We start from the raw sequence: 12,046 nt of genomic DNA, 5'->3' as shown, positions 1-12,046 counted from the left end.
ATAAGTTTTGTGTGGGTCGCTTGCTCTGATGTATGAAAGCTCCTCTTCTAACTAAGTTCTGGACCGCGCTGTACGTTACGGCCGACTGCAAACTATTACTTGGGTCGACACTCCATCCGTCACCTGTCATCCGACAGATGTCGCTTTGTTTGCTTCTCACGCCAGCACACCGCCCCGACGACGGATATTAACACGATAACCACCAAATAAAACATAATAGAGCTCACCACATATCAAATCACCCCAACTTTAATTAGTCACTTTACTAAGTGTCTACGTTGACTGAGAATTGACAAAATACTCGTACAGTAAATTTTCTAAATCGTGGACGACCAGATAAATATCTTAGAACAGAACTCCTTTATTTAGGCTAAACGGCGCCCTAAATTTAATAAGGGATGCGGTGGGACCCGAACCCCTCTCTAACGAGGAAGGCGGCGACACGAGAGCTTCGTTAATTTCAACCGCTGTATTTCACCAACTTACATCAATTACCGTCGACAGTTTTTTCAGGCAATTGCCCTCTTGTTAAAGCCGAGAGATCGCACCAGGACTTTGTTGACTAATTGAGTTCCTCTTTGCAGCTTTGACGTCCGTGGCAAGTCCATGTCCCAGGCCAAGCACTGGTCCGACGAGAAAGTGTTCGGCACGAGAGCCTACTTCCGGACAGTATCAGAACCTGCACAGCTCGTCATCGACGACATCCGGCGCCACGACGAGGGCGTCTACCGGTGCAGAGTCGACTTCCGGAATGCACAGACCCGCAGCTTCCGTTATAACCTAACCGTTGTTGGTAAGTGGGTCAACGAGGGTCCTCGACCGTTTACGTGTTTCCAAATTGAAAACGACTATTCAAATCAACAAATATTATTCGAGCATTGTCTAAACTTGCCACAATGGTAGTTCGATCCTAAGATCATATTCCAGAATTATTTGCAATAACAAAAATCATTTGCAAATAGTAATACCATCAAGAATGTTAGTTTACAACTTGCTGTGACTGGTGCATTATCCTGATTGATAAAAGTATCCCGAAGTTATTTAGGTGGGTAAGAGCGCAAACCGCACACCTGCTCCTCACATAGTCCTCAGTCATTATAATCACAAGGACGAGGACCCCTTCGAGTTTCGCAGACTTTCTCTCCCCCAACCGCTCTCAAAGCAAACTTGCTTCTAAATGATTTTTGTTTCCGGCAACATATTTTCTGGAATTTTCGCCGAAGACTCACCTAGACAAAATCGCTCTCGAAAATGTTTTTAAATTGCGTTTTTGAATCGCGTCGTTGCGGTCGCTACTGCAGCGTTTACATTTTTCCACAATTTAATATCCTGACTGCGTTCATTCATATTAAACCTCCATAAAATGGGAATGTAGCGATATGTCTGTATTTAGAACGGTTTCCAGACAGATGGATTTCAAACAGGCTCTGATGCAATTCAAGTTGAGTGGCGGCAGTTGTTAAAATTCCTCTTGGAAAAGCTTCGCTTTTTGCCTTTTTTTAAATGTGCAAATATGACCGGAAGTTCCTGAGCGTTTTTGCTGAGTTCGTGTGGCCAACTCGTAACGTAATACCGAGTCCTAATGTTTTGCTGAAAAATTCATGTGTGGGTTTATTTAGATTAAAGATACAAGAGCTAATACCTCGGAATAAAGTTTCTAGCGAAAGCTTTCCACAAAGCGCACTGGCTTTTCAAAAATTAAAGCAGATCCATATAAATATTGTTGTTTTTAGTTTAACCTCTATAATGATGCTAAAGACAAATAAAAAATGTACTTTAACTCTCCAAAATTAATAAGAGCTGTTTTAAATACAATTTAAAATCGTAGTTTTTTCGTTTTCGATTTCTTCAATTTTAAAAAGCGTTTCTCATTATCACCAGTCAGGTGCCAACCCTGTCGTATTGTCCATAGAGGAATTTTCCACCAGGTGACACTATGACACGAACACAATAATGAAACGTTATGAACCTGTCTTAGTTTTCAATAACAGTGACACTGGATTTCATAAGCATAGTATTTTCTCGTTCAAATATTCGCGAAGCTTATAAGTTAAACCATTTTTCGTTCAGTTTTCCGACGTAGACCTCTACAATTCACAGCAGAAAATCGCCTTAATATCTTTCCCAGAAGCTAACGTGTAAAGTAGCAGAGAGGGACACATAATGTCACGATGACTTACTTTGTATAGCGCGCCTCTGGGGATTCTTAAAAGCCGCGGAACTTTGTGGTGTCGCCTCTCCAATAATTTAAATATTTCCGTGATTAATCGAGAGAGATAACACCGAATTGTAATACCCACTTCAGCGGAAAGGTCATTGTTGTCATTTCCAAAACTATGAACGAAACGAGAACGCTGGGGTGTTGATGAACACACTGCGAAACAAAGAACTCTTGTTGAACACAATTAAAACGAATTTTTTCGGGTAGATCGATTCAAATGGCATCTTCCTGTTAAAAATTACCATTCGTATTACACTCCCCGTTGAGCTCCGGTCTCTTGCATCACTATTATGTTGATGTTTTCCGGGTTAACTGGTGTGCCGATGAGTGTTTGGAACATTTACGCAAAATTACGTAGTTAACAATTTTCCCTGTCGTTTGTGGAACTATAAAAACTAATTTTGGGTAATCTCGTAAATACAACGTGAGATGTGGCCATTATGCACCTAAATGTGCAAATTTACTGTTATTGCGTCATGCAAGCACATTCCGTTTTGGATGAATACACATCTTGCTACATTTTATGACTCATGATTACCCAAACACTCATACCAACCTAGTCTCGAATTTTTAATTACAAAAATTAACACACTTTTTTAAACGTCTTTTCGCTTTGACCTCACGTAACATCTCAAATACTATTTGAAAAAGAAGGACTCACTAAAAAGTCAAACAAAAATAACACTTAAGTTCACTTTTATTGATTCTGAAATTCCTAAAAATGTGGAACACGTGTTTTAGTGTCTTGGATTTTCTCATGGGCTATGACTCAGTCTCAAGTAGGTGCTACAAACCGACCGGAAAACATCGTCATTTGTTGCGTTAGTTTCGTCTCTCTCTCGTCTATTCGTGTGTATTTGAATTTGAAAGTAGTCAATGTTGTCAGTTTTCATTTACAGATTTTTCACTGGTTTATCGCCCCGCCTTCGCGCCGATATTTCCAAGGTCACATCCCATGAGAGACTCCAAGACCTCTACCTGGATCGTTCCAGGAACGCGTACAATTTCAAAGACGATCCATAAATTTCATGTGAATGCTACATGACCACTTTTAGGGAGAAAAAATCAAAATTTACCAGTAGCAAATATTTTAAATTATAATTTATTTTTCTAGACATGTCAATCGACAAATCTTATTATGTTGCATATGTGAATGTCCATTCGGTTATCGATCGAAAACAAACCCTTAGGGCTGGCATAAACCAGTGACCCATCTTGTCTAAAGTTAATTACGCTGGTGGTCACCAGCCCTAAAAATCACCATTTGCCTTCCACCCGGATCCCACATCACTATTATGTTGATGTTTGCCAGGGCTCGTCGACGATTTGGGACATTTACTGAAAATTACACACACAGCAGTTCTCGCCATCACCAACGACACTTGAAACTATAAAAACTAATTAGGTCTTTGGTGGGAACACCGGTTCGAGATTTGATGACACTCGATGTCGTCCACAAACTGAAGTCCTGAAATCGGTATTATCGACTCAATCGTGATCACTAGGTTTGTAGTTTCAAATGAATAACGTCGATACGTTTCTTGGATTGATGTTCTGCATGACAAAATACGGGCATTTGTAAACGTCATGGATTTTGCACTAACGTATAAGGCTCAATTATAACCCGCTGCATGATGTATATTCCAGATAGACTACACTCCATATACTATTTACTGAAATAATCGGATTTGGAGTCCAACTGTGACGAGTGCATTAGTTGAAATATGGTTCAGCAGTCGCTTAATGATTACAATTATTAGGAAAATTGTAGACGGCTTCGCAATTTGTTAAATAGAAAATAACGATTCGAAATAGCGAGAGATATAGTTTCGTTTGCTCAAGAAAGATCTCATTAAAATGACAATGATCAAAGCAAAACGTTTTCAGAAGGATAATCTATTTTTAAAAATTGCAACGTGTAGAATGGTGCAGAAGGAACTTTGGAAATGTATCGGGTGTTCATTTTGTTAGGAGCGGAGTGCTGAGCCGGCAACCCTGGACCTTGAGATGGACACGGGGAACAGCGGCAGTGTGGAACAAGCAGTAACTCGCTGTGGACCACAATTTACCTAATAACTAATAACTGTTGAATTACCTTCGTTGTTAATAAAAAGACCTTGATAGTACCGACTGTGTTGTTAACCAACGTAAACCCTAACAATTTAAATTTGTCCTAAAAGTAGGCGTTGAAGAGCCGATTGTGAACGCACCGCGGATTGCAGATCACCTGTTTAAATCTAACCTCACTTTTTGCGTTATTTGTGTCTTTACCCTGCAAACTGACGAGTGGTGCGTTCACAGTCGATTCTTCAACGGTAATTTTAAGGAGACATTTAATGAACGCCCGATATAAAGCTTCACCCCGCTCTCGATCACACATTTTTTGAAACGTGCGGTATATTCCACCATTTACCTGGTTTTTTAATTCAACACTGTTTTATTCTTGCTACTATATTTAATAACTTCTCTTGTCGAATTGGTCATCCATGTTTTAACGTCTGACAGATATGTTTAATTGCGTCTAGCTTAACGCCGTGCTCGAGCAGATGGTGCTCCAGTCGACAGTTTGACCCTTATAACCGCAACAGGAATCCCACGTCTTCTGAAAGGATAACGGAGTTAATGGGTCAACTGATTAATGGCCGAAGATGCAAACACTAAGACAGAATTCATTATCGAAGTCGGTCGGAAATATTAAATTCTTCGTCCTTCAGACGAAGAGTAAAAAAGCACAATATCTCTAATGCTTCTGCCGCTCGCTGAAAAGGACAAGCTTTTGTACAACTTCTGCACTACTGAAGATTTGCTTTAAAAGGGAATACATATTTTTATTTAATAGAATTTCCGCAACTAGAATAATGGGAATACCCATCTGCCGGAGGATTACAGGGAAATCAATAAGGAGTTCATTATATGTTCCTACGGTTTCAGCTTTAACGGATTTGAGGTCTTGCTGCAAGACCCCTTCCATCTCCTCTTCAAATAATCCGCGTATCGAATCCAATTTTCTGACAGATAAGTTCACCCCATTTATAACCTATTCAGAGTTTAAGATCGGAAATGTGCGCCTCGGAGGCCGGTCTGGCTTAAGTCGTTTTGTTTTTGCTGAGCCAGATTAATTCTGGCGAAAGCAACAATCACCAAAATTATTCCCTCACATGTTCAACTCGAACAGAAACCTATTCCTCGATTGCTGAACCACGAATGGAAGCACTTCCCCAAATGGCAATGTACAAATGGAAACTAATTTATTCAATTTTCTGTGCATTCTCATGATTGTAAAACAATAATGCATATTCAAAGGCGGGTAATTTATGTTTGCGAGGCAATGTGGCGGAGCGCTGCCGAAATTGCCAATTTTCCACCACCATTAAAATTAACGAATAAGGAATGCACATGATTACCGAAATTTTTAATTCGGGTCGAATGCAAATTTCCGCCAACGAGATCAACCAAAATTCGCAAAGTAATGTATTCTCCATGAATTATCCAGTCCAATCCCGATCGTGATTTTCCCTTGACAAAAATTGATTAGCACTCTTTAGTGTTTCTCTCCTGAAATAATTTCCTGGGGATAAATCTGCACCTCAATGCAGGAGCGTAATTTGTCTTGCAGCGTCTTCATAAAATATTTATGAGTCCCGAGGAATGTTAATAAATCAATAGATTTATTGCGTTAGTTTCACCGAACAGAAACCTAGTTTACAAATTAATAAAAGTCGCTTTCTGAGAATACCCCTTCGCGCTTTATTGGTTTAACTAGATCTCGACAAAGTCGTATTGAAATATCCGTTGCAAAGGTATCAATTTCACGTTATTTCGATGCAATCTTCTGATAAATTACATTTCGACAGATCCGTTCCTACACTTAGTCCTTGCCGGTGGGTTTTTATTGTGCCTCATTAAATTTACTGAAATTCGAGTGCATTCGCAACACGACGCCGCCAAATTGAATAGTAATCTCTGAAATTAGTGATTGCACTGAATTGATTAAAATTTAATTCTTGTAATAACAATGCCACGCTTTATTCGACTCCTGCTAATTATTGCCAAGTTCCCCTAGTTTCGATACGGATTTGCCATGCGATATAATTTTCAGAATTTCACGGCTGTGAAGCCGAATAGAAACAATGGTGGTGCACTCTGAAATGGCTTTGATTTAAATGAAGCAGGAACATAATATGAGCAATTGCAATTCCAGTTAGGTCAGGTCAGGTCAGGTCAGGTCAGTTAGGTTAGGTTTAATTTTGAAAGATAACAATGTAGGGAAACTTCTGCAAAATTGTGAAACCATGTATATAAAATTTCTCAGCCTATTTTTAAAGATTTTTACGGTATAATGGTACTATTTTCTGTCCTGTTGAGTTTTTCGAAAAGACAGATCAACTTAATTTTCTTAAAAGAAACGTTTTCCGGTAAGTTTTATTTTTCTGCATCCTTCTACTTCCGCGCAATGTCTATCGAAATTTTTGATGACCTGACCTGACCTTTGAATTGATAGTATTTTAAATATCGAATTTTAAGGATGAAAACAGAGAAAAAGAGAAATTCCAATTTTTCACCGAATTTTCCACTTAAATAAATTAATACATTTTTAAAACATAGAACAAAATCTTACGCTCAATTTTGTAGTAGGTATAAAGCATGATCCTGTAATGGTTTGAATTGTTTCACCTTTTTTAATTTACTCCTTCTGCAAAATCACAAGAGAACCACCCATTCTGTTCCTAGAGGGGTGAAACAAAAAGTGGAAGAGATTTTCTGGAAATATTTTTGCGATTTCAGCTGAATTAATTGTCAAGTCCCCATATGCAGGTGCTCCAAAATGTTCCGAACAACTTAGCAGTACCTTGTAGTCGGTAAAATGTAAAAAAAACAATCTTCTTCTTTGCAGAAGATAGACCTATTTGTTATACTAGATGTGACAACATTTAAATAGTATATTATACACCAAGGTGGAGAAGTTCATGATTATAGCCAGAGCGCCAAGATTAGATCTCGAAGCGTGCCGAGGGATGTAAGGCGCGAAGGCTATAAGGGACTTCTCCACCGTGGTTTATATACATTTTTTTTCACTACTAGATATAATAATACTAATTATTATTAATTAAATTATTTTGTCCGATGCGACGATCCGAGTTCACATTTTTCAACAGTTACTATAAAAATTGAAAATCGTCTGTCTACGTTAACCAATGAAATCAAGGAAAATCTTTCGTTGCTAGGTGACGGTTGTTCATTATTAACCACTGGTTAATAATGAAAATGTATTAACCAGGAGGAGAGAAATTCTACTTCTGGGTTCGGTTCGAGACTAAATAATGACGCCTTCTAAGACTAGTAGTGAAAAAAGCATGCTATTCATCCCAATAATCTGCAAATATTTTATTTTTGTTGTATCCATGGAAGTAAGAAAACTCTGGGAATGGAAGGAACAGGAGGAGGCGGGAGAGTGCAAGAAAAATATCTGAGATGGGTGTTAGGAGAGCCCAGAGAAACGCAAGGTTATATATTGAGGGAAGAGTGCAAGAGGAGCAGGCTGAGTGAAACAGAGCGGCAAATTTTGAGGACAAAATGTGCGGAAGGGAAGAGTGCAGGATACTGACGGAGTGCTGAAGTGAAAAGAAAAAGAACGCGGATGGGAAGGCTAGAGAGAAGTACTATCGGAGGAACGGGTATGGATGGATGGGAAACTGAGTGAAAGGGACAAAGAGACTGACAAGCAAGAAAGGAGCCAAAGAATCAATGAGTCGAGGTACAACAGGTAGTATGAGAGGTCCGTGAAGGAGGAAATTTTGGAGTACCTGGGGAGAGAGGGTGTAAGAGAGAGAAAAATGATGGCGAGATTTAGATGTGGGAACAAGGAGCGAGAGAACAGGTATTGGGCGGAAAGAGAGGAGAGAAGGTGCAGAATGTGCTACGAGGAGAGAGAGACGATGGACTGGATGCCGCGAAATGAGAGAAAGGATAAAGAAGGAGAGGAGTGGGGGATAATAATTGAAAAGTTTATTGTGTTTGGAAATTTTTGTAACTGTTACTTTATGTTTACATTGCCGTAGGGCAAATAAAGTTGGAAGTAAGAAAGAACAATCAAAGCCTTGTTGCCATTATGTTGTTTGAAGTGAAATCGACATAAAATCACTTCTTGGAAATGCAGTAAATAATGAAGTAAATAATTGCAAACCTGATAACAATCATTCACAATTATTATACCACTGGCTAGTAAGAAACAAATAGTTAAAAAAAAATAATATCTAAAATAAATCAAAGCTTCACCTTTTGTGCCCCCCGAGGTGCCCCCGTATCTTCAGATCTAAAAAATATGGATTTTATTTGTTAATTTTGTCATAATTTTCTAACATACTCTGGCATTGCCCCATTGAGTTGTTCCGCGAATTTTGGGATACCTGTATGTAAGACTGCGGCTCTTGTGCTTTATTCGCGGAACTCGGCTAATCGAGAACAAAAACAAAATCTTTTAAAATTATTTTGAAAGAAATCACCTTTGCGGGAACACTTTTCTCTGTTGTTCAATTCAAGAAAATAACACATTTCGCTGTAGTGAATTTTACCAAATAAATAAAATATAAATAAAGGGCTTACCTCTCCTTTTTGAAATAAATCCTTCGTGTTATGTTGATAAAAAAAATCAAAATCCTGAAATCTCTAAAACTAAATATATTTTTTATTAATTTTATACATTGTGGAATCTGCTTTCGTTCCTGATTGTACTAAAAGTAGCTTCAACGTTCGAGAAATCCGGATTCGTTCCGTTTGCTGTCGATTTTTAGTAGTAGCAGAATTAATTATTGTTATGTATTAATAATAATTGGTACAATAAAAAAATGGTAAGAAAAGAAAATGAAGTTGGCTCAAATTTGCTATTTATACTAATACTAAACCATTTTGCTTTAGCAACGTACAATTGCGGTCACGAAATTTTGGTCGTCACTTTCATGTCAATTAAAAAAAATTGATGCTTTATTGTCATTATGATTAACTTTTGGAATTGAAATCCAAAAATTTCATGCAAGTCAGACAAATCTTGTAATAGCAGAAAATGAGGTTAGGAATACGTAAGGGCCGCTTTACATCTCATGTCAATGGAATGACGGCCAAAATTCCATGGCCGGAACTGTACCCACTTGAAATTTTGCAGAATTTCTGAATATAAGAATGTTGTCCTACTTTTCTTTGAAATTCTCAGAACGTCTCGTACGAATTTTAAATCTCCATTTCCTCTCTCACCACACATTTTATTCGTTCAAAGCTAAATGGCGTCGCCGTTAAGTTTTAGCTTTCTTGCAACTAACGTGCTCCTTTGTATTTCTAATTTTTTGACGACTACAGATGCAAGCAATTTGTTCCTAATTAGAAATTATTCTAGTCCACTACATTTGCATTTGGCAAAATTTCACCTTGATAAGAATTAGGTACCTAATTTGATGAACGTTGGTACTTTTCCCAATCTAAAAACTGATTAGGTATGTATTGATGACTTTTGCCTTCACCACTATGCCGCATTATATTTCGTGCTAATGCAGACACAAACATAAAATAACTAAAACTGCAAATTTACAACGCTATGATTCATTTGCGCTAAACTTTATGACTATACCTCCTGTTGATTTTATAATCCCTTACATTACCATTATTTTAGTATAGTGAGACATAATTATAGCACAGTGTGCATTGATAACAATCTTGTTATGTCTAAATTTGATTTATATTATGCGTCTGGTAGTATAACATTAACATCACGTAAGGCAGTGGCGAATTAATAAGCTAATGATGTGTTCGTTGATTAAGTAATAAATTAAAATATAATATAACTGGGGTCGATTTGATTTAGCGCCACTGAAACAGCGATGCTTAATAATAAATATAAAATCGTAACAATGTATGAATTTAACACGAGCTTGATGAACGTTCCCCGATACCTTTTTTCAACGTCTGAAAGATATTTGTGTTGTGTAAATTTGATGAAGGAGTATTTGTCGGGTTCTGTTGGCTCTGTATTATTTTAATAAACATCGTTATTGTGTCTGCCAATATTATAAATAATTCATACTAAATGGATACAATTTGAACCTATACTCCAATCATCGCAACGTCCCGTCATTATTGTTTATCAAAAAGTGGGGTAAATGTCTAAATTATCGGGTGGTATTATGTAGAATAGTTTTCCCAACTGAAAAAGTGATAAAAATCATTATTTATTTGTGCTTCTTTGTTTCGATTAGCGTTTCCATAAAGCAAAATGAACCAGCTACACAAAACAATCAATAATTGAAGCAAAACAGTTTCGGTAACTGCAAAGGTGCATCTTTGCGTGCCACAAACTAATATATCTCTAACTAGATTTATTTATTCTACGCTGTAAACTTACTATTATATCTTTTTTTAGACATATCGTTCCACACAATCGGTTCAGTGTTTGTCTTGCAAGATATAGCGGAGTATGAATTTACATTCTCCGCATACACAGTATATTTACCGAGACACAGTAATTAAGATATTTAGCTTGAACAATTGCCAGCAGACAGAGGAGCAAAAAATTATATTTTAATTAGGTAAACAATAAAGGTACATACCGAAAATGGCAAATTATGTTTGAAAGTCGGCACGTGGAAGCTGTAAAATATTAAACGTTCTTGAAATGACTCTAAAAGTATTGTCTCTTCCCAACGTACTTGGAAACTTTACAAAGATATATTTTTAAGCACTCTTAATGAAAACGGTAATTTTACGTACACACAAGCAGACGAAAAGTAACTATTTTTCGGACGCTGACTGTGGCGCCATCTGTTGGTCTGTTTAGTAAGTTAGCAACAAAACCGACAAAACCGATAATTGTCCTGTCCCATAAACGCTCAAAAAGGCCAATGCTTTTTGGATGATTTTGAAGCACTAGTGCGCGAAATCCACGTTTGCGGTTAACTGTTGCGTTTGCGAAATGTCATTTTGATGTTAGAAAAAATATCAGAAAAAATAAGAGAATTGAAATAAAAAGAAGGAGGTGGAAGTAGGTGGTCTGTCGATATTATTATATCGAGGGACACAGCAGTGATATAGACTCGACCAATAAATCTTGCGATGCAAAAAACCGCCATCTTAATAAAAAACAACACATAAGGTTATTTGTTTTCCATTTTATCTAAATAATTTCTTATTGTTGAAGCTATCTAGTGTTTTCCGTTAAAATCGGTCTTATTATGGATAATTTACTTTTCGATGAAGCCATTATTTTCACATTTGGTTTGTAACAATTTACCGAATTATAGCAATAAGTGTATCATTTACTCGACGAGAAACGTACGGGCGGAGCTTATCCTGTTACATTTTTTCCTGCCACCTCAGGTACATAAAGCTGTTGCGAAGTGTTAATTTTTCCGACGGTGGAAATTTAAATGCGAAAATAAACTTAACGACTTTCTTCTGAATAATTTATGTGGATGAAACTTGGTGCTCACAAACTGGAATCTGCGTCGTAATATTATTTCAGGCGTCAGCTGCTATTATATTGCTAAATGTGGCGTATTATGTATATCGCAAACATTATTGCAAAGTTATTTGTAACATAACTACGAACCTACAAATTACCAACTTTGTAAATGCTGAATTATAAGTAAGTAGAAAAGCAGGCGCCTCGTTCGACGAGCCAAGCTGGTCCCCCATTTCACAACGTTCTGCTGTTTGCTGCCGGCTTCTATTTTTAAACGATGCAAAGATGCTGCAGTCAGGTTTAACTCGAGAGGGATTTGCCCGATAGTAAACAGGAAATATGGTGGAAGTTTAACGCCGGGTTTTAATTTTATAGAAAAT

The 12,046-nt window shown here is 37.4% G+C and overlaps 1 protein-coding gene across 1 annotated transcript in view; it reads left to right on the top strand.

Moving 5' to 3' along the window:
* The window catches only part of LOC138122789 (neural cell adhesion molecule 2-like), a 233,298-nt gene that overhangs the window by 112,503 nt on the left and 108,749 nt on the right, over nucleotides 1-12,046 (top strand). Inside the window, exon 3 of the mRNA XM_069037083.1 lies at nucleotides 585-793. Coding sequence (XP_068893184.1) covers nucleotides 585-793 — 209 coding nt within the window. The remainder of the gene's footprint in view (nucleotides 1-584; nucleotides 794-12,046) is intronic.

Source organism: Tenebrio molitor, chromosome 2 (assembly GCF_963966145.1).
Source record: "Tenebrio molitor chromosome 2, icTenMoli1.1, whole genome shotgun sequence".
NCBI classification, from domain to species: domain Eukaryota; kingdom Metazoa; phylum Arthropoda; class Insecta; order Coleoptera; family Tenebrionidae; genus Tenebrio; species Tenebrio molitor.
Note: the sequence above shows the minus strand (reverse complement) of the source record. Positions and strands in the feature narration are given on the sequence as shown.